Source organism: Rhinolophus sinicus, chromosome 1 (assembly GCF_057876585.1).
Source record: "Rhinolophus sinicus isolate RSI-liver-muscle chromosome 1, RSI-T2T, whole genome shotgun sequence".
NCBI lineage: Eukaryota > Metazoa > Chordata > Mammalia > Chiroptera > Rhinolophidae > Rhinolophus > Rhinolophus sinicus.
Window position 1 is genome coordinate 30,124,996 of NC_142501.1, and position 24,408 is coordinate 30,149,403.

Below are 24,408 nucleotides of genomic sequence, written 5' to 3' on the forward strand. Positions count from 1 at the left end.
GCAGTAAAGCACAGGGGAGCTCAGTAGCTCGCAATCGCCACTCTTTTTTTCAGCTCTGACAAATTTTGAGCAGCTTTTAGAATTTTGATCACCAAATAACAGCTGAGCAGTTCTCTTCTTGAGCCAAGCATGAACTAAATTCACGGAGAGAATTAGGAAGCCCTGGGGTCAAAGAAGGATTTTTCTCCTGCTGTGCCCCACACCATAGGAGGGAAGAATTGGGACAGATATCAAGTACTAAATAGGAATAAATAATTCCCTTGTTGAATTCTCTCATTTATCCTCTCTTTAGCTTCTGGTTTCCTTCTTATACTTTCTCATTTACTTAATCTTATCATAAATAATTAATATCTTGACAAATTAGTATTGATTGAGAACTCTGTGTACAGGGCTTTAAAGAACACTGTTCAGGAGAGGGAATAGTTTGGGTTCAAGTCTAAAGTCAAGCCAACCTTCTGCTAATATCTTGTTCCCTGACTTGAAAGGTGACAAATTTGGAACTCTTCTCCCTGGCAAAGGAAGGTATTTGAAGAGGAGGTTGTTTGAATTGTGTCTTTAAAACAAGGGGGATTAATTTGGAAAGTGAGTTGTCCCAATGGATGTGGATGAGAGGGAAGAAGGTTAGGAAGGAGAATGACAGCCGAATAGCAAAGAAGAAAGACAGATGAGGTGAGACGCACTGTCCCAGAGGCCAGCGGCAAGATAGATCTGCAAGGTAAAGTTACTCTACTATCTTTCTCAGGCCTCCTTTCTAACCCTTCTGGATTATGGCCAGGAGAAAATGCAAAGCATTTTTCTTCTACAGAGGCTTTGATTATGTCTAAGGGCTATGAATGGGATTTCTATTACAAGTCACCAGCTCCCACAGTTTCTGCCATCATCCTACCTGGGACCTGAGCGAACAGCCATACAAGGAAACATAACCCAGGGACCACAAGTTTTATTCTCCTGCTCCCATGTTACTGAATAGCCTGAATCAACTAACAGCCAGAGAGGAAACTGTTGTCTATACTACAGGAAAATGATCAAAGGATGGAACAGTTTGATGAGAGATCCATTTTCTTACATAACTCCATTTGAACCAAAGTTGCTCATATCTGAAATCCAGCTCTCTTCTAAATGGACATTTGAATTCACCTCTCCTGAATGAATCCCATAATTTTATTAACAAATCAAAAGAAGCCCTCCCCCCCCCATTTTGTTTTTACTCTTCCCTATGACCTTTTGTTCCTATTCAAAACTGTTCTGAATCCTCACTTGAGACTAGAAACATAGAAGAAACCTAAATAAAGAACAACTTCAGAGTTATAATTTGCTTCAATTAAGGAAGTTTCTGGAATGCCAATTTCTTATGGGTCAGGACTTATTTCTGAAGGTTCTGTTAAGTTCTTTAACTCCCATCACAAACACATGATTAAAACATCAAGTGGAACAATGAAACATACCTTTGAATGTTAGAATAAGAGATATATTACATTCCTCTATTTGAATAGAAATGTGATTTTTAAAAAGGATTAAATGATTAATACAGCCTATACAGAATAAATTAATGGTGATGAAAGGCATTTGGTAAAAGGCCAAATTTTTTATTTTGATAGATCTGCCAGTTCTTATTGAGAACCAAATGCCCAAACCCCACACAGAAAGCTGTTTCCTAAAGGAAAAATAGCATCACCTGTTTTTTGAGGCACAAGACATTATATCTCCCACCCCCCTGGGGAAGAGGGTTTCCTGCTTTAGCAGCATAAGGCTGGGGTTAGTGCCCTCCTGGATCTCTCTTCTGTGCACAGTGCTAGACTAAGCTGTCCTTCCCAGGTACCAGCCACCGAAATCAAAGCACTTACTCTGCTGATGGAGAAGACCATGCCAGGCTTGCCAGAACAGACACCCATAAAGCAATGCCGGAACTGCCAGTAGAAAAGGTGTTCACAGATGAATGTGATGAGGCTGAGAGCCATGGCTGCCCCCAACATGTAGAAGACTCCGGCCATGTTGTCAATGTCCAACTGGCTGCTCATGACCTCATTCTTCTCATTGTGGCAAATGCCAGTGAGCCAGAGTGCTTCCAGCTCCTCCATCTCCCCTGGAGACGGGGCAGAAAGGAGATCAGGTGAAGACAGAAGAGAGGAGAGGAGTAGAGAAAAGGGGACAAGAGGGGGGTTGGGGATGAGAAAGAAAGGCAGGAGAAAGAGACAGGGAGACATAAAGAAAATTAATAGAGGAGGTTAGCAGTAATTTTATTAATACCCTTATATATGAATTTGTCAATGTATTCAACACATGTTCAGTGAGAACTTAATGTGGGTAATGCAGATAATACAAAGATATGAGACATAACCTCTATTCAGTGTGAGCTAGTATATAAATAATCAATATGATAAGCTCTATGCAGGTAACAACAGTTCAAATTAGTGAGAGTAATTTTGTGGGTGGGGTGGCCAGTGGGTTTTCAGGAGGCAGACAGGGCTTGGAGGTGGGCATAGTGAATAGGTGAATTTTAATTTATATTGTATGAAAAAGCACTGCAGGCAGCAGAAATAGTATGATCAATGGAAGGAGAGGGGAAAACACAAGGCTTGTTTAGGGAAAGGCATGCAGAACAGTTCAAACAGAGTAACAGTCGGCAAAAGAAGCTCAATAAAAAAGGTTGAGGCAAGATGGCTGAGGGCTCAAGCATCAGATTAAGCACTTTGCACTTAATTTTGTAGACAGTGAGGAACAACATCATCAAACAAGTGATTCAGAAAAATGTTCTTAAAATAATGTGCAAAGCAGATTGGGTAGGGGGAGGAGAGACCGAACCCAGCAGAGAGATTGATTCCGTAGGGACCTTCAGATTTACTGATCTCTTGTAGAGGAAAATATAAATATTAAGAGGAAAGGGGAGTAAGCTTGAATAAAATGAGACCACCAATGTCAGGCCTGTGTCCTTTTAATACTGCTTAAGGGAGCTTTGATAATTTCAGTTCATGTCAGGTTTCAATAATCTTTATTCACTTCAGTGGATATGAGGACTTAGGAGGGGAGAAATCCTGGACATCTCTAGATGAGTAAAATACTGAAAATCTCATAAAGAAAATCATCTGTTTCAATAGTTCTGGTTTGGTTCCAAATTTGAATTTTGCGTAATCTGACTAGAGCTTCGGTCACTTTTACGAATCATCTCCACTGCTGCTTTTCCTCAGAGACAGCGCTCCATTATTGCCTTTAAGTGACAGCTACATTAAAAAAATCACAGAAGCCCTTACACCAAAATGTCTGGTTAACACTCCAGCTACAATCGCCTCCTCTTTCCAATGTTAATCAAATCATTTTTCACTCATTTCTTTGATCAAACTATGCTTTTCCTAACTAGTGGAGCAACCAACATCCCCTGGAGTCTGAAAATCCAGCTGTGCTCTTCTGCCTCTTATCTTATCCCTAAGAGCCAAGATTCTGCAGAGAGCTGCTTGGCTGATGGCCTGTAGGGCCAAGTAGAGTCAAGTTGCTCATCCCTAACTGGATTAGCTTCTGTGAGGCTAATGGGAGGACGAGGTACTTTGGACAATAGAGTGAAAAGGGATGCAGGAGACATGCTATAATGAAAGAGGAGATGAGATTTTCTGCTGCTCAGTCTGCTGCCAGAAAGGTACTGGGGAAAACCTTATGATGTCTGCCTCTGAAACTCGAGCCCTGTCTCCTACCTCTTGCAGCTGAAAAGAACAAGATGGGAGAGAGGGAAGAATGAGAAGATGACCACAAGTTGATTATTTCTCTGGGCACATAAAAAGCAGAGACCTTTCCAAAGTTCCATCTATTTTGGTTGCATGTGAGATGATTGTTTGGACCATCTAATACCAGCCTCTCTTACTTTATCCCTGAAGGCTTGATCACAGCCTGCAATCCCGAAACATACCTCTTCACCAACTACTTTAATCTTCTGTCCCATCTTTCACCCAATTATGGGTTGAATTGTGTCCTCCCGTAAATTCATATGTTGAAGTCCTAACCCTCAGTGACTTGGAGTGTGACTTTATGTGGAAATAGGGTCATTGCAGATGTAATTAGTTAAGATGGGGCCATTCTGGAACAGAGTGGGGTCCTAATCCAATATAACTGGGGTCCTTAAAAAGGGGGGAAATCAGACACATACAAAGGAGAAATATACACAAAGGGAGAAGCCACCTGAACATGAAAGTAGAAATTAGGTGGTGCACCTACAGCCAAGGAACACTAAAGATTGCCAGCAAACCACCATAAGCTAGGGAAGAGGCATTGAACAGATTCTACCTTGCACCCCTCAGTGGAAACAAATGAACACTTTGATCTTGGACTTCTGGCCTCCAGAACTATAGAACAATAGATTTCTGTTATTTAAATCACTCAGTTTGTCTGTACTTTGCTATGGCAGTGCTAGGAAACTAATAGATAGCCCCAAATCTCATAGTATATTGTGACATGATTTTCTGAAAATGCTGGAAATGCAGGAGTTAGAGGAATGGAGAAGGAAGAAGGGCTGGTGTTTTGGACCAGCTATCAGAAGGAGCCAAGTAGGCACTTTGCCTTTCTTTAACTCACCATCTCCAAAGAGCTGCAGGATAGCAAGGTCCACCTGGCGCTTCCACCCAGAATCTTTTTGGATGGCAATGCCATAACCAGTGGAAGCAAAGACCTTCCCACTGCCAATGGTCACCAGCTTACAGCCTTCATCTCGGCCTGCCATGTAGTTCAGCACTGCTGCATCATAGATGAAGGCATCCAGTTTCCTGTGCGAGAAAGCAAACAGACCAAATCCAGTGGAGGAATCTTAGTACAAAACTACCTATGGGGCCATTAATATGAAGCAGTAGGGTTCCAACTAACTACAGGGAGAACTGGTTCAAAGGCAGGTTCAAGTTGGAACTCAGCCAGAATTGAAAGCCTAAATCTCAAGCTGTTCTTTATGTGATTTCAAGTCGAAAGGAGTTCTTGCCCTCCCACTGGGAATGATGAGAATGTAAGTTGGGCCTGAAGCCAACTCATAAGCTGTGTCTGAAAGGGAGAGGAAGTAAAAAAAGGAATCAATAAAAATAATAACAGAAATAATGAAAAGTAACCATTACAATGATAACAACAAATAGCATGGGTTAGATTTATATAACATTTTTCATTTCTCAGTTCATTACAGTCCAGAGTGGGGATAAGTGTAGGTGTATGTGCTTCAATAGATGTGCAATGCTATTTTTGTGGTCAGAAAGGTTTCAATATTTGGCTTTGCAGTATGAGGGAAAATGAGTAGCTGGGGTGGTGGCAGCAGAGACTTGTATTAAGAGCAAATGTGTGAAACTATGAGAGAATGTAACATACAGAAGAACTCAGATCTCTTAAATTCCTAAACATATACAAGAACCTCACTTTATATATTGTGCTTTGCAAGAAGGGCGTATGTAAAGAAGTGAGTAAGACTAGGGGTGAGGGTGGGAAGGCATAAATTAATATCTAAAACCAACATTTAGGCACATCAAACGTAGAGGAAAAAACTCAGACATAACCATATGGGTTACCGACAGGTCTGCAAGAAACTAAAGCATGTATCATTACTCGTATAAGTAAAGTTAGCTTTATCTCCCCTCAAGAAAAAAATAAGCTCTTTCTGGTATAAGAAACAGAACATATTTCAACAGGTCCATGAGTACCCTACAGAATGGTGGCACACCACAAACCAAAGCTCTGACATGATTGATAATTGTAGTGTATCAAGGGCCAGACTACCCAACGTAGTCATACCCCTAAGCTCAAATCCCATCTTCTTAAATCTGCTCTGACTTTATGGTGATAACATAGTCCTATTAAAACATACCTAAATACTTAAGTAACAGTATTTAGGTAACCGTGCATCTGGGTGGCTCTTCCAGGAGGTTCAAGTGCTGCTAGATATCATACGACATAGGAAACCAGCTACAAGACATTTTGACCCCTAAATCCCAATATCTACGTGCTCAATTGTGTGTCTTATTTGACAGCTTGGTTTCTGAAGGCCAAATGAGTAGAGATCAATGTGGCTGGGATTATGCAAGCCAACATTTTTGCAGTTCATGATCTCCTTTTAATGAACTAATACTTCCTAGAGTATAGAGCTGGATCAAAGAATGCCAATAAAAGCTGGAATGAAAGATCAGTCAACATATTGTTAGTGTTTGTTGTCTAAAAATTTTTACCCTTTTCTTCTTTTATTTCTCCCTTGTCCATAAGACACCAGAATCATCATTTTCACCTCTTAGTCAACAGGTCTTTATGTCATGCATAACACATCAAACTCATCCTTGACTCTTTCCTTTTACTTTTACATCTATTTAATTCCTATTTCATGGTTACATTAATGTAAGTAGAATATAATTTGTAAAAAAGAAAATACATAGAAGTAAATAATAGCACAGGAATCTCTGTGCACTGGCATGAATTACTGTCAAATTTAACTTGGAAGTCTGTAAAGAACAAATAAAGTCTTTTTTTGCTGTAACTTCATATGGCACCCAAGCATGATATATCTGATTCAATGTACATGTAATGAACATGAGAAACACATCAAAGACTCTGAGCTAGGAGGCAGTTCTTACCCTGTTTTCAGGGAGAGCAGTGCATCATCTACACCCCTCTGGTTGAATTTTCCCATGTAGGCATGCATTTCTGCGTAGTTATTGCGAATATTCCTCTCTGTGCTGCCATTGGGCACAGTCCCAAAGCGAAAAGGGGGTGAGAAGTCATTAGGTCTCTGGAACTGGAGAGAGAGAGAGAGAGAGAGAACACGTCCGAAAACGTGAAGAGATATTAAGTTAGCATTAGTGGATTTATAATGGAATGAACCCATTTATAGTTTACCAAATACATTAGCCCTCCCTGAGGAGCAGCAATTGCTATCTAAAAGTGGACATCAATTCAACTCAATTTAATACCTATTGTTGAGAGCTTTCTATTTGCCTAACCCTGACTTTAATCTATAACCATTTATATGCACTGCACAATACCAGAGATGATGGAAATGTGCTGTTAGCTTAACTCCGGTGGACTAGTCACATTTATATCTGAAAATTGTGTAAAATCCGATTCCAGGCCTCTTAATTTAGGAGGCTAAATACATTGTACTATTAAGGCCACAGGGCCTTAGGGAGCTGAGCTACATTCATATTCCTGAAAATAATTTGTTGGGTATCAAATATGTTTTGCTAAGAAATTTTCTCTTGACCTTCCCTGATGCATGTAGAGCTCTTATTTATCCTACATGAGTTGCAGGATAAATTTTGCAACCAAATACAGTTTTAATTATGTTCCTTCCCTTGCTTAAGAACTGAGAGTGGCTCTCTAGTGCCTATCATAATAAAGTGAAATCTCTTGGATTTTCACCCCTATGACATTAGCTTTATTTCTGACTATGGCTCTGCAATGACTGTCTGTATGTTTGCTCCCTGAACACATAATTTGTTCATTTGTATCCTCATAGCCTCATATAGTCCGTTCCCTCAGCATGGACTCCCCTTTCTCTCTTGGCCAATTCATGTCCTTCATCTCAAAACATAACTCAAAGCAATTTCTCAGGATACTTTCCATGAGTTCTTTCTTCCATTAAGTCTACCCAAAAGTGACCCATCAGTACTTGGTGCTCTTGGTTTAGATCACTGTAATTCATACTACAAATTCAATTACTCTTGAAATGAGCTGGCTAAGTTAGGAGAGCTCGTCTCTGACACAGTCACTAAGAGTTTAAGCTCTGGATTGAGACAGCTGTAGATTGATGACCAGTTCTGCCACTTACTGTGACCTTGGGCAAGTAACACGAACACTTACTGTGTGACCTTGGGCGAGTAACATGAACTCTGTGCATTTCTTCACTTGTAAGGAGACAATAATATCTAGTCTTCAAGATTGTTGAGGATTAGATGGTATAATGTATAAGAAGTTCTTCACACAGCAATTTGCATACAGTAAGTGCTCAATAAATAGGCACAATAAATGTTCATTTTATTATTTTGAATTCACGTCTATATTCTGCATTCCCTATTAAACTTTATACTCTCCAAGATTCTCATTCTATTAGTACAGCAATGAACAGATAGAATGTGACCAGAGTAGCTCGGCTATGCCTTGGCATAGTAAAGATGATGAAGATATTTAAAAGTCTTCTTGGTTTAATGCTATACCATTTACTTTGGAGGTGCATTTGAAAATCTTACCTGTCAACTCAGGAGTACTCTGAACTCGTGGAGTAGCTTGGGCTTTGAGCCATTCTCCTTTCTCTTTCCCTTGACCTGAGAAGCTGAAGAGCTTCTCAGAATATGGGGGTTTCATGGACCACAAAATGTCGCAGTACCAGGAATCATAAATGCCATCTTAATTGCTCAGAGTTGGCCACAGTTAAAAGTAGTCATGCAGTAGTGTTAGGCAATCCGTAATGCATCAAAGACTACTACTTTCTGACTTAAGAAGCTCCCCGTTGATTTACTACAGTGCTTTTTGGCATTAAGAGTTTTCGTTTAATTATTTTTAAAAGAATTGTGATTTTTAAGTGGATGAATGCACTGCAAAAGAGTTGAAGAATTTTTGGAGTTGGATGAGCCATTCAGTTCACTAATCCAAACTTTACAGGTGAAGAAACTGAGGCACAAAGAGGACCAATAATTTGCTCATTGTCACACCATGGCTGTGATGGCTAACATTATCAGGGATCATTGGGCTCAATTAATAGCACTCTTCACTGTCCCCAGCAGATAGCAAGTTTAAAGAGAACAGGGATATGCTTTATTGAAAGAGACAGATACCAGAATGTTTATGTATATCACTGTCAATTATACACTTCAGATATTTGAAAACAGGCATCCTCCAAGTCAATAGCAGAGTAGATATTATGGCATGCAGCAATATAACCAAATAAACTCCCTTTAATCAGTAATTCCCTATTTTTCCAGGACAATGACAACCAATGCTCAGAATGACTAAGATACGCTAGGGCCCAAAGTATCACCTGAAACATCAATGAAAGTTTAAATCATGTCCAATAAAATTCTGGTGTAAATGATTATATTCTAGATTTTTGAAAACTGGCAATCCACATAAGGTATATGACACAATTTCTGACTAACCAAATGGAATCTGATGCCTGATGAAGCTGGATTATGGAAAGTTCCTACTCTTTAGCAACTCTGAAATATAAGTTATGTTTAGATTTTTAGATGTTTTTATAACCATATCCCTGAATAAATAAAAACTAAAGAAATGATAAAGAACTTCAAATAGACAAGAAAACTTTGAAAAGGAAGAACAAAGTTGAAAGACTTATACTATCTGACTTCAAGACTTGTTATAGTACATGGAGTGTGACATGACTATAGGAATAGTAAAGAGATCATCATAATAGAATAGAGTGACCATGAACAGACCAATACATGTGTATCGCAAAGGCAATTCAGTGGAGATAGGATAGTCTTCAACAAATGGTCTTGGAACAATTAGATATCCGTATGCCAAAAAAAGAACTTCATTCCACACCTCACAAAAGATACAGAAATGAACTCAAAGAAGATTGTATACCTAAATATCAATCCTAAAATTATAACATTTCTAGGAGAAAAATCTTTATAACCTTGAGTTAGACAAAGATTTCATAGATGCAACACCAAAAGTACAATCCACAGGAAAAATAAAAAAAGGATAAACTGGATTTCATCTAATTAAGAACTTCCCTTGGAAAGACACAGTTAGGTTCATGAAAAGATAAGCCACTGACTGGGAGAAAATATTTGAAAATAATAAATATTAATAAATATTTGAAAATAAAGGAACTGAATAAGAACATAGCAAGACTCTTCCAGTTGAAGCAACTTCTATAAGAAAACAATCAGCGAAACCAGTCAGCACTGAAAGAATGAGAAGGCACAGTCCTGTGGAAAGCACTGGTCTTGGAGGCAGACATTTGGATTTAAATCCCTTCTCTGTCTCTGACCAGCTGTGTGAACACGGGCAAGTCACTTAAATTTACCAAGCCTCATTTTCCTTGAAGTACTATTTTTAATCACTAATAAGATAATATATAGGCAATCACTTAACAGAATATCTGGTACATGGTAGATTCTCAAAATTATTAACTGCTCTTACAAGGATGAAATTCTAATATCTAAAATTGTGAGGCAATGTTCCCTAAGATGGAAAAACTCTTGTTCTTTAATTTGTTACTTAAACTGGGCCAGTCTGGAGGCCAAAGGACAGTACATCACCCCAGAATTAGCCAAAGCAGAAGCAGAGTGAGCTTGCTTTTTCCTTTGAAAATTCTTGTCCCAGCTTGGTGAGGTTTAAATAAAACACAGGCTTTTAAAAATAGTATTCCAAATACCTTGATGCTTCTAAGAAATACCTTGTAAAAAACTCATCCCAAGCCATGAGGCATTATATGGCACTTCTTTAAACTGGGAGGCAATCGATGTTCTCTGGGATTTGGGGAAGGAGTAATACTGTCAAGAACCAGAAATCCTAAAATCTATTTATCAGGGAGGACTCCAAGAAACAACTAAAAAATAAATTAAAAAACCCAATACACAAAGGAGACCAATCCGTACTTATTCATACAGTACTTATTAGTCACCTTTGGCCATCACAGGGCTTCCTTAAATTTAGAATCCTTTTTTAGAGTTACTGAAATTAGGATTATAAAAACATAGATTTTGATAGGGAAATAAAAACACAAAAAGGAAGGAAACTTAGGGAACAGTCCATTTCACAGACGAGGAAACTGAAGCCCTGAAGAGGCCAAGTAAGTTGTTAGGCCATGTGGCGAAGTAGGCGGACTTGACCCCTAGAAGCTAAACCTTCCCACTGCAGGCTCAAATGCTCCCCAACTAGTCCTATTCCTACTTACTGGGAGTGACCCCACGAACCATAAGTGGGGCCACCTGGTGAGGGTATTCTTCACTTTTGGGCATATCAAATGCCAACTCCCACTCCCCCTCTGGATTCAACATGTGGCTTGCAGGAGTTACTGTAAGCTTGCGCTTACACAAGGGCAAAACAATGATGCCAGAATGTTAAGAGAATTGAAATCTCACTTGATCCTCCTGGAGAGCAGCAGGGAATCAGAATTCAGCCCTCTGAACTGTTTGGATCATGTCTCAGCCCCCATTTGAATGACTGCAAAGTGAATTAGTCTTAGCAACCACGCAAGGAGAAAGGTGCCAGAAGGCCAGGAATAAAGGTCCCTCCCTCACTCAAAGAAAATCAGACTGGAGGGCTCTAGGCTGTTATGGCTGCTGCCTTCCCAACAGAGAGCCTGTTGTATACAGCCTGTCACAGAGAGGAAGGGAGAGGGGAAGGAGTCAGGTAACTGGGCAATCTGGTCCATTTTATTTTATTCATTAAATCAAATATATAAACTGATTTTCCTATATATAAAGCATTATTAATTCAACACCTATGTACGTGCTGGGAATAACTCATATCATCTCCTTTAACTATAATAATTAAAATGCATTAATTCATTTGGCAAATATTTACCGAGCATCTATTAGTGTAGAGGACTGTATTAGGAACAGGATAAAAAAATCAGAATCTGTTTTCAAGAAGTTTCCATAACAGAGTGTCAGAGATCTAAACATTCATTCAATTTTTCATTCATTTACTTTTTCATTCATTCATTCATTCATTCATTCATTCATTTGTCCATTCATTTATTCTTCATTCATGTAGACATTCAGCAAGTATCCTTTGGCATCCATAATTTGTAGGTACCTTCTGGGTGCTGGGGATACAATATAACAAAAGAATAAGATCCTGCCTTCAAAGAGCTCATATGGTAAAGAAGGGAGGCAGATAATAAACGTGTTTTTAATTTAAATTTTTAATTTTTTTATTTTAATGTAGTGGACTAAAGTCAGCCACAAATTTTTTGCCACTCTTCACATCAAGAGGTGAGGTCTACGTCCACTCCCCTTGATTCTGACCTGGCCTGGATGACTTGTTTGGCTAATAGAATATACAGAAGTAACACTCTGGGCCTTCTGAAGCTAGGTCATGTGAAGCTTTGCAGTTTTCACCTGGGCCTCTTGGAACCGCACTCTGGGGGAAGCAGTCAACCTTCTAAGGAGTCCTGTAACCCCAAGGCCACCCTACTGGAGCCATAACATAGGTGCTACAGCCTCTGCAATGCTGTTCACCTACCAGAAGTATAGGACCTGCTGTCTACACTCCCAGCTGAGCCCAGCTTTCCAGATAGGGCCCCAGAATTTAGAGTAAAGCTATCTTGGACCCTCCAGCCCAGCCCTGACCAGCCCAGCCCAGTCAACAGCTGAATACTGAGTGACCTCAGCTGATGCCGCATGAAGCAGAAGAATCACCCTGCCAAGTTTTGTCCAAATATCTGACCCACAAAATTGTGAAATACAATGAAATGGTTATTGCTTTAAGCCCTTGAGTGTTGGGTAGTTTGCTGTGCAGCAATAGATAACTGAAATACAGATGATTTCAAATAGTGAAAATGAAGTGCTATGAAGAAATGGAGACAGCTATTATATAGGATAGAGAGGGATTGGTCGGAGAACAAGTTTAGACTCGCTGTCCTAAAAAGCCTTCTCTGAGAAGGTGGCATCTATATGGAGACCTGAATGATGAGAAGGAACTGGGCATGCAAAGATCAGTGGACTGTATATCAGACCCAGGCAACAGCCAGCAAAAAGGCCTGAAAAGGGACAAGTTTGGTGTGGCTAGGGTGCAATGAACAATGTGATGGGTACTATGGGGCAACGTGCTCTTTGGGGAGTGGGCATACAGAGTGCCCTGAACAGCATCACAGAGGCTGTCGCACCAGGGCCAAGACCTGAAAGAAGAGTTTTCCAGTTAGACAAGAGGAGCAAAGAGGTTTCGAGATGGAGACGACAGTCTGTGCAAAGACAGGACAGCAAGAGAGCCCGGGTGTGATCAGAGATCATGAGAGCTTGTCATTCCAAGAGCCTAATAGATAGGGCTGTGGTAACGAGGCTGACCCGGCTGAAGAGGGACACAGAGCCAGGATCACGAATGGAGTTGAATTCTGTGGAAAGGATTTTAGAGTTTATGCTAGAAGGGAAAAGAAACAGCAGGGCGTCTGGAGCCAAACTTCCTTCCTGAGATCAAATCATCCCAGCTTGATAGCTGTGTGACCTGAAGCAACTCGCTTAACTTCTCTGTGCTCCAGTTTCCACATTTGTACCATGTGGCTAATAATAGTGCCTATCTAATAAGGTTCATAATAGTCAACCAGTAACTCTGAGTAAAGTCCTAGCACAGTGCCTGGTACATGATAAAGACACTATATTAGCTATTATTACTATCATTATCATTATTATTACTGTTAGCATCATCATTATCAGAAGCAACTGAAGAATTCTGGCAGAGTTTCAAGACTGAGTTTTTGTGTTAGAAAGTGCCTGGAGGTGTCAGCATGAGGAACAGGTTGGAAGAAACAAGGTAGAGCTGGGGAGAACCTGAGCTCCGATGATGGTCTGGGCACTTGGGGGGATAAGGAAGAACAGAAACATCACCAGATACTGTCCCTGTTTCCCAAGAATATGAAAGATGGCATGTGCAAGACCACAGAGGTATATACCAGTGCCACCGAAATCCCAAAAGGGCAAGGCTGCAACCAGCCTGATTTCCTGGAAGGCTTCTTGAAGGGGGCTGGATTGAAGCTGGCCAAGAGGATGAGTTGAATTTGGAAGGGTGGGGATGAGGCGTGAACGTCAGTTCACATTAGGAGAACCCCTCTGCTTTAAGACTCCTCCTCCGACACTGCTTAGTTTCCATGGTGAGTGAGGAAACAGATATTCTCAGAGAAGTCTTTGAGGCCATGACGCCAGGAGAAAGAGCAGGTTCTGAAAAGAAAACAAAAACTCTCCTAAATGTTGATGGCATCCAGGCTTTTGTGCTGACCACCAGACAAAGCCGTCTCCGGCTCAGCTGCCACCAGGTCCTAAGGAGGTTAATTAGAGTTAGATCTTGTGAATGACAGCACATAAATGAAAGCAGCTCTACTAAAATGAAGACGGCGGTGAGGAAATGCCTTCCTGGGTAGTTGTCTCCCCTGAAAAATGGCTCTTCTCATTCAGTGGGAGTCGGATCAAAACCAGCCCTGTGACCTTGCAGAGATGGATACTGCGTCCTGTTCACGGGGTCCATCCATACGAGACATGGAATCTGGGGCCTTTTGTCTTCAGAGCTTGACAATCCAACATATAAATATTCATTCCATTACTCCTGCTTTTACATTTGAATCACAAAAAGAATCAATGCCCAAATGTCACTTCGCTCTCTGAGGCACCCAAGAGAAAAGGTGGAAGGTTTAGGATGCAAGAGCAGCGTTTGGTCTGTGCTACCGATTATCAGCGAGTGGCAGAACATCAGGATTCCCGAGGGAGCACTTTTTGACCTACCTAACACCCTCCCTTCTCCTCATTACCATCAGTACCCTCTGTTTTCATAGTACTTTTTCATTATTGCCTTTAATTATTTTAGGTACATTTCTATGAATTTCATCATTCTATTTATTTATGTATTCATTTAAATTGTGGTAAAATATACATAACAAAATTTACAACTTTAAGTATTTTTAAGAGTACAGTTCTGTGGCATTCAGTCTATTCACGTTGTACAACCATGACCGTCATCCATCTCCAGGACTTTATCATCTTCCCCAACTGAAACTACGTTATCTATTAACACTAAATCCCCATTAGTTCTATGAATTTTAACCATGCATAGACTCTTGTAACTGCCACCACAGGACACAGAACAATTCCATCACTCCCAACACTCTCTTCTTGTGCTGTTCCTTTATCGTCACCCTCCCCTGACCTTTAACTTCTGGCGACCACTCATCTGTTCCGTACGCCAGTAGTTTTGTCTTTTCCAGAATGGCATGCTCATATACATGGAATCATACTGTATGTGACCTTTTGAGATAGGCTTTTTCACTTATAATGCCTTTGAGATGCGCCCATGCTCTGCGTGTATCGATTCCTTTTTATTGCTGAGTAGAGTTCCATTGTATGGGTGTGTCGGGTTTCTTTAATCCATTTGCCCACGGAAGAACATTTAGGTTCCTTTCTGTTTGGGATAATTATGAATAGAGCTGCTATAACATTCACATAACCGCTTTGGTTTGAACAAAACAAAATTTTCATTTCTTTAAGGTAAATACCCAGGAATGGGAGTGCTAGGTCATATGTCCCCCACCCTTCCCCAAAATATACCAAGGTTTTCATTTCTTCTCTCTTTAACTCTTCCCAATTTTCCCATTATTATACTATAATGTAATAACTATAAAGTAAGTACAGTAACTATTATCTTATGTCTGCTACTCAATCTTCCCATAATAATTTTCTACTGTCTAACTAGAATGAAATAGATAATGTGTGTATGACTTCAGATTCTGGACAGCAGGAGGTGGTTGGAGGAAGTGGCCTCCCTCCTCTCCTACCATGATCCCTTGTTTGCCCAAAGTGGGGAGAAGAAGGTCAGACGAGGACACAAAGAGCAAACTTTCTGAAAGCAGGCTCTTCTTCACTGTTTCATGGCCATAAAGGCTTGGGACAGATGGCTAAAAGGAGGTAGTCTGTACTTCCATTGAAAGGGCAATGTAATGATAAAACAGTATGTAAACATATGAGTTATGGGGTCAAAAGATCTAAGCTCAAATTTGAGCTCCACCATTTATTAACTGGGGGACGTAAGAAATGAAACTGAATCTCAGCTAGTAGAAATAAGGTATAGTATTTCATTACAAATTCTCCATTTTAAAACCTGGGGCCCCAGATAGGCAGCCAGGACCCTACTCATGGAACAATCTGGCTATGGATACAGTGATGGATTAGAATATCAGACTTTTCACTTTCTTGGAAGTTATAATTGAGAATGGAGATGGGAAGAAAAATAATTATTTTTACATTTAATTTTACATTATTCATTGGAGAGAATATTGTTCAAACTCATTCAGAGTAGGCGACTGGATTGTGATGACAATAACATTACAGCATGTAGTTAGAAGATACAGGTATATAATAAAATTGCCAGATTAACTCCATTCCCTTCCTGGGTCCCTGGAGAACCTGATGCCATTTTGTTATTGCCAGAAAGTGAATTAGCATAGAGTAAGCACTCACATCTTAGTTGTTTCTGCTCTTTCTTCTCTTATTACTAATGTTAGTGCTATGACTGCCCACAGTGGCAAACACCCCTAAGTATGCATGTGAAGACCTGCACTTGGCCATGAGAAGCCTGGTGAGTATGTCTTCCCAACTCTGTATGCTGTGCTGCTGGGGAAGGAGCCTCTTGCCTCTGAGCTCAGCGTAGAGCTGGGGTTCCTATGACAAACGCTATTGGGGAAGAGAGGATGGAGGGAGTGGAACTCTCACTACTCCTTCGGCTGTGGCTAAAACAGGACCTTATAGAAAACAAAATACCAGTTCTTCAGATTCCTGGAATTTAGTTAATTATCGGTTTTCCTCACAGTAAAGCAATCATTTCTTTTGCAATTTGCAAAATTTAGATACGTGGGCCTTAATAAATATTTCCTAAAATATCTCATAAAATCAAATAATGGCATTACAGTTCGTGCTAGCTAGCTGACGTTTGGTCCTTGAGCTAGCAGAACAGAACAAATGGCTTTATTCCTATATTAACTTTACTGTGACACAACCTGTCCCTTGAAGTCTTAGGTTTTTGGCAAAGTCTTGAGTCTAGCCATAAAATATCATCATCAACACATTTAGTGGACATAACCATGCATAAGTCACTGACCTCTGAAATGAATATCTGAAATTAAATGCGGCAATGGATACAATCCCTACACACAGTTCAGTTGGAAATAACAACGCTAATATAATGACAGAAGCAGCTAACACTTCTATGTTAATGCGCCATGCAATTTACCTATAGTAACTCATTAATCTTCCCATCAACCCTACGAAGTAGGTATTATTATCCCCATTTAACAGACAAGGAACTGATGCACAGAGAGGTAAGACATTTGAATAAGGCCATCCAGCTAGAAATTAGCAGAGCAAGGATTCAAATGCAGAGTCCTCACACTTAACTGTAAAACGCATCACAGAGTTCTATATACATAGAACAGATGCTCAGCAAACATATGTAGAACAGAAAAATCCTATGACTGTATGAGTATGCCAGGTTCCAAATGGGATGTGAGGAAAGTAAAGGTGCTAAAAGTATAGAGGGAATGGAGCTCACCAAGAGAGGATGGTGATGGCGAGGCTACCGAGAGAAGCAGAGATGCAGCTGACTGCTACAGACTGGTGGAGATTTATACAGGCTGAGGTGAGGGCAGGGCACGCAGGGCAAGGGGAACCGTGTGAGAAAAGATGCAGAAGGACCCGAGCACTGCGTCTTAACTGAAGTTGGAAAGAACGTTCGTACACGTGCATCTAGAACTCCATTGGTGCACAGAGAGCAGTCACACAGTGGAGCACACTGAATGGTCAGCTGGAGAAGGACACGACTGGCACACCACAACACGTAGGGATCATTATTCGGCTCAAGCCTATGGCTGGAAGAACAGAGAGGCTAGAACAGGAACATTCATTGGGAATGGACTAAGGGTCTGGCCTATGCTCAGGCAGAATACAACGGGGGGAATATATATGGAAAAGACATCAAAACAGAAGCCTTGGCAGAATCCATTCAGAAGAAAGAAGGAGAGGAAGTGGCAGAGTCGAGCTCATCTGATCACCTCCGGTCCCGCTACTCCCCCTCGCCCACCCTTAGTAGCCACACTGGCCTCCTCACAGGTCCTAGGAAACAACAGGCAAATTCCTTCCTCTGCCCGCACTTCCCTCTACTGGGAAAGCCCCAGCTATCCATTGCTCCTTCACCAACTTCTGGTCAGACTCAGGCCTCACGGAAGGTCTTCCCTGATCATCCAATTTAAGATGGCAACGCCTCTGCCAACACTCACCATCTCCCATCTCTGCTTTATTTTTTTCTGTAGCAGTTAACAACCTTCTAATATTATATATAATTGCCTTTTAAATTTCTTTTCTGCCCCCCACCTCCTTTAGAATGCAAGTGATATGAAGGACAAGATTTTTGTCTGTTTTGATCATTACTCCCTCTCTAGTTCCTGGAACAGTACCTGGCACTCAGTAGGCTCTCAGTATGAATGAATGAATGAATGACTAAATGAATGAATGAATTGAATAACACAAATGTGGATACATTTATTAAAAAATAATTTAAAGTACCCTCCTTACTGGTTAATGCATTGTCATGCAACACATAGCTGAACATTAATATTTCTCAGATCTAGTGCTAATGTGGCATCCTTGGTGAATAAGGAGTTAAAATGTCCTCATGCCAACTGAGGACATCTTTCCTGGCACCTTCTCCATTTCCCTTTGAAAAAATGTATCAGATCTGAGATCCCACAAGAGCTTGTCAAATTTAGGACTTGACAAAGCATATGAATATTTCTTTGGAACCAAAAATATGACAGAGTTGGAGATAATTATAATAACATGGAGATGGAGTGAAACAGAGGCATAAGGACTGAGGCATTTGAGTTTTATCCTTAAGTCATCCTGTGCGTTACCGGTGGCCTTGGCTGTGTGCCCCCAAGCGACCCTTCAGTGAGACCATTACAAAGAGGTGTGATTGCCATCCACTCCACTCCACCTCACAGACCCACCAACCTGTGAGTGGACAGGGATGGTTGCTGATATTTTATAAAAGCCGTGGGCATTAGCAAGGAGAAATGGCCTTAAAAGAAGATTCTAAGTAAAGGGTACAGATGGATTCACCATGGAAACTAGGATTCCAAGCCTTCACTAGAAGAAGCCCCAGCAGCTCATATATAGTTTTGGGGAGAACACTGAAGGTTACTACCAGGGTTTCCATATGTAAGATGCCCCAGTGAATTTAGGGGCGCTCCAGTTGTTAGTCTGATACGCTGAGGTTCTTGTCACAGTAGCAAAACCTTCAAAGTCATGAATCTGAAGTGGAGGAAGGACTGAAGTGTGCCAGGCAGGGCTTAGGGCAAGTGAGGATGCAGGTAGAGGCATGTCAGGGCTACAAGCTTCCTCCTGCTTTCCTGGCGATCGATCAGATCAGTCAATTCCATACTGGGCAATGGAAATGCCAGCATGTGCATACACAGTCACATTGTGACCCATTTACAGCACAGCAGAACTTCTTGCTCTGGTCAATTAAGTCAGCCCTGAATGTGGGCACTGCAGTTTATAGAAAGTCAGCACTGGGAAAAGAGCCTTAGGGATCCCACCGAGCATACTGCACCCCTTTCTGGGGTTCACAATGGACCCTCACAGGAGAGGCCTCTGATAAGCTATTTGAGAAAGAATATTTAACCTTGACACAGCATTTTCCTGAACAAATTTTGCCATGGATTTTTTTTTTTTTAAGAACACCCATTATTTCTCCCAGAACACTTGTAGACTGTGAAACAGAGTTTGAGAAAAGCTGATTGAATGAACTCCTCACTGGACAGAGCAGGAAGCAGAGGCCTGGGCCGCTCATTAGCTAGACAAGACCAACTAGCCATTCTCTGTTCCTGTCCTCTCCATCTCCTGCTTCACCGGTCACTACACACAAACTGGGTGCCCACTTGGCACTCGTCTCTGCACCAAAGTCAATGACAAGGGAAGGCAGATGCACGCGGACCTTCAGGGATCATGAAAGTCCAACGAGCCTAAGTCATCCCTCATGGGACTGCAATTACAATGCTAACATAATTATTATAAGTGACTGCTACAAAAGGAAAAGATCAATAACCATATCAGTGAAGGGATGGAATTTAATTTTTACAGCTGTATGAGGGTTAAGTCCAAAAGCTTTTTTACTTTCAACCCTTCTGTTGAAAATGATTCTAAACTACAATTAATTCCCATTTCTCTTTAGGATTATCCTTCCTTCAGACATATTCAATGAGCACCTGCCATACATCGTGATACTGGGACGTGGACGCTACGCAGGAATTTAGATATAAAAGATCATAGATAGTTTGAGATTGTGTTTAATGTGCACTTATTCCAGGAAAAACCTTAGAAACCGTCTTTGCTTTTAATGATTCCTTTATATAAACTTGTTTTGTTATCATTTATCTCTGAAAGTGGAAAGTGGCACTGCGATAGCTATTTCAGGGTTGGCTACCTCTTGTGAAATGAGCGATTGGAAAGGAAAAAGCACTCAGTGAACACCTGGCTGACTGAGAAGCTGAGGTCTCACATTCAGAAAACAGCGCAGGCGTAGCGCATGGACACACCGAGGGGGCCCACTGCGATCTTCTCATAAACGAGATGAGGAGCAATCAGGGTTTTCAAAGAAATCAAGTCTCTGGCCAAGTAAGTCCTGAAATCACTTTATAATTTAAGACCTGATAAGCCACAATGGTAGTACAGTTAGAAACCCCACTTATTCATTTTAAATATCTGCTCTAAGATTTAGATGATTTCATAGTAGAAACTACAAGATGAGCAAATTTTATCTAAGACTATAAATGTCAAATATTTCTTATCTACATTACCTTCTCTTCCTCCCCCCTCAACCATCAGTTATGAAACGATCTCCCACTGTTTCTTAAACTCAAATGGCTAATAAAGAAAAGTATTGGCTTGCACACTACGAACACTATGTGAATTATATAACTGTCTTCTCATCCATTCATTTATGGACTAAGTGATGAAGTCATTCTTTAACAAATATTTGAGCACCTGTATTTGCCAGACTCTATTACAGTTACTGTGGATACATCAGTAAACAGGGACAAAAATTTTTGCCCTCATGGAGGTTACCTTCTAGTAGGGAGAGACAAATAAACATTGTAAATATGTTAAATATTAGTATGTCACACCATATGACAATTTCCATTGCTGCAAACAAACAAACAAACAAACAACAACAAAAAAAAACAGACACGGACGGATAGAGCTATTTGAGAGCCTCTTCCAGATTTTAGACAGGAGGCTTCTGAGGCAGCTACCCTGCAGGGTGTCCTGAGCTCAGACTGTCTTTCAGGGACACCATGCCACACTGTTCCCCGAAAACTCTTGTCTCTAACAATGTACCGTCTGTACGTGCCTTCCTCTTCGAAGCTAGCCCCACTAGCTAGGTCTGATGTGAATTTTCAGAGGAACAACTTCAAGTCTGCTTCAGAGAAATATTAAAACATATTTCTCCACTTCCAATAAAACCCAAGGTGTGTTTCATCCCAAGCTTGGAAAAGAGACTTTTTCTAGGATAAGCAAATGGGCTGAAGGGATAGAATTACTGGCAGGATAGCTTGCCTATAAATTGCAACACATATTTTGGAAAATAATCTAGATGAGTCCATTTCACACTTATATTTTTAAAACCTTGTCTGGGTGGACATAATTAGAGGGAAACAGGCACCCTAACAGGGATATTTTCTCAGCTACCTAGCAGGAAGTTAGTCAAAGGTTTCTTTAGTGAGCCCTATGAAGATTCTTTTAAGATAGCGGGCCACTGGGTCCTTTTAATGGCTCCAAGCGCATGTATCATGTTCCCTTTATCCATGGATTACAGAGAAGCTAGCCTACCTCAAAATTATTCTATAAATTCTGAATCAGGAGTGTGGGTTAACTTACGAAACACACAGGGAAAGGTCTCGTGTTAATAACTTAGATGATAGGATGGAAAACTTGCTCTTTAAATTGCTTATGACACTAAGTTGGATTGGATGGCTGGCCATTTGGGAAATAGAATTAAACATCGGAACAATAAGTCAGGCATGATGAAAGAGGATATTAAAAGGATGAAGTTCAATTAGGAAGCATACAAAGTAACTCTCGCAGGATGTAAAGCCACATTGCCCTAGAGGAAGGAGGGATAGGAACTGGCTCTGTCAAAAGCATGGTCCAAAAAGACTGTGGAGCCTTAGCGGACCATTAGCTGCATGAGTTGGCAACACCGTGCTGCTGTGTAAATAGGGAGCCCAGAATGGGAAGGTCAAGAGCAAGGTGGCAGGTGGATGCACATGATCAGGCTCTGCGAGGTGTCAGGGGGAGCGCTTTATGTTCACTGTGAAACCTCTTCTATAACTCATAAAACTCACAACTCCAATTTGAGAAGGTTCAGAAAACAATGAAAGGAGAGAGGACAAATCTTATGCTGAAAGTTTAAAAGACTGGGTTTATTTAACCCTGAAAGGAGCACCCAAGAAAATTCCTCTGTCCCTGTACTTGCCATCTTACGGTTTAAGAACCATTTAACAGCCTGCCTCCCTCACTGGACCATCGGACTGAGGCTTTTTCAGCATATCTCCAACACCTCACAGGTAGGGTTTCCATGAAGTTTCAGGACATACTTATACTAAAATCATACGCTCGTATTCATGGTTCATCAGAAATTAATTTAAGTGGGTGCCCTGTATTTTTATTTGCTAAATCTGGCAACCCTACTCACAGGGTAACTGTGAGTCTCCATCCAAGAAATCGTTGTTGAATTAGTTACTATTATGTACTAGATGTACTAGGTATTATGTTAAGTGCAGAGAACATAAAAACTTAAATAAAAAGCCAGGTAGATGATACAACAGAGGCCTCAGTTAATCCAAAGATCTGTGGAGAGGCGCAGGGCTCTGCTAGGAGGCAGAATCCAGGCCGAACAAGCAGCTTACAAAGGGCAGGAGGGGTTTCTGGAAAGACTCTTTGAGATAAAGGAGCACAACTATTGGTCTTTCTAACTCCAGGGCCTCGGGGCTTCGGCCATGAACAGCATGGCAGCTACTGGGACTCCTGAGATAAACCGAGTGGTTGGACTGCAAGCTTGGTGCCCACACAAAGGTTAGAGATACCATGCTTGCACAGAGCTGTTCTGCTCTTCCTATCCCCTGTCCTAATAAGTGGCTTATGGTAGCTATTTGGGGTCTACCTGCTGAATGAATAAATGAAGAGCAGGTGGTGAGGCAGGAAAGCAGTGAAACTGACTATCTAGAGAACATCATTATATTATATTTGTGTCATACAGATACGCAGGATAAGGTGTATTAATACAGAACATGGTAAGTAGGAACTGGCCAGCAGAGACCCTCAATGACACAGAGGATGGGAAGTGAGTTCCCTAGGCTGGGAACTGAGAAGAGGAGCTTCAGGGACTAAAACTAATGGGTTTCAGGTTCTCCCAAACCCACAGCTAATTTGACATTCTGGGACTTTTCCAAATGGTGAGGGTCACTAGAGAACCCCAGTATTTCCTTCATTCGTGCACAAATTATGATAGAGTGGCAACTATTTACGACAATAAGAATGTATTTTCTATTGCTAAATAAACTAGTTAAAATGAGTATTAATGATAGACTTAGGAACGTTATAAATTCTCTGATTTCATCAATAAACTGCAGTGAAGCTGCAGCTCTTTTCTAAGTCTCCAAGAGAGCTTGAGGTGGGAGCAGTTAGGTGTACTTTTTCTGGGAGTCTGAAAGGACAGACAATTCCTTGGCAATACAAGATCATGCAAGCAGGGAAGACTTTAAGAGAAACCCAGTTTTGTAATCTGTCCATTCCCGGAAGAAACTGTTTGGGGGAGGGCCCTGTAGTTAAATGAAAACATATTTGAAGTAACTTTCTATCACAGCGATGGATGACAGATACAGATTTAGAAACGTTCATTGAACTCTTACTCTGCACGTAGGAGGACGCTAAATGCTTTCTCTCAAAAGACCCACAAGATGGTTGCAAAGTGGTACCAGGTACCTGTTGCCTATGGCAGATACACTTCTTGCAACCGCATCCTTGGATCCAGAGCTCCTTTCAGGGAGTCTAAGCACGCAGAGTGACTCTTCCACGCTCTCTTGCACACCTTTCCAGGCCTGACGTATTCCTATTGTCCTCCACCCCACCCCGCCCCCTTTCCCCAGAATTTCATTGAAACAGGAAAGTGCAAGGAGCAGGGAGGGTGGAAGGAGGACTGCACATAGGCTCTAGATGGATTAGTACTAGTTCTTCCATGGCTTTCAAGGTACACACTAATTTGAAACTAGAAACACTACGGGCTTTGTGAGATGGACTTAGGCACAAAGCCTGGGTCTGTGGGACGATCTGAGCCCTAACATTTAATGAGGGGTTAGTATGCATGGGGCACTGCTCTAAGCACTTTTCCGGTATTCTAAGTCTTTAATCAGCATGACAGCTATAATGTAAGTAACATTTTTATCCTCATTTTATAATTAGGAAACCGAGGCACCAGAGGGGCTAAGGAGCCCAGCCGTATCACATGCTTTAAATTGGCTGAGTCTTAGTTTTCTCTGTTGTAAGGCAAAGGTAGCATTTGCCTAAAAGGTTTGGCAGGAAAAGTAAATGAGACAAAGAATGTAAATTGTCTAGCCCAGGGAATGCCACCCATGGTCACTAATGACTAAGCCACTCTCTGAGACTGTAACTATTGATGTGGTTT

The 24,408-nt window shown here is 41.0% G+C and overlaps 1 protein-coding gene across 2 annotated transcripts in view; it reads right to left on the bottom strand.

Moving 5' to 3' along the window:
* GRIN2B (glutamate ionotropic receptor NMDA type subunit 2B) overlaps positions 1-24,408 on the bottom strand; it is a 420,646-nt gene that overhangs the window by 24,611 nt on the left and 371,627 nt on the right. For both annotated transcript variants that reach the window (XM_074325986.2, XM_088798080.1), the window contains 3 exons: positions 6,576-6,736; positions 4,558-4,745; positions 1,845-2,083 (listed from right to left, as the gene is read on the bottom strand). In XM_074325986.2, the coding sequence (XP_074182087.1) occupies positions 1,845-2,083; positions 4,558-4,745; positions 6,576-6,736 (588 nt within the window). The remainder of the gene's footprint in view (positions 1-1,844; positions 2,084-4,557; positions 4,746-6,575; positions 6,737-24,408) is intronic.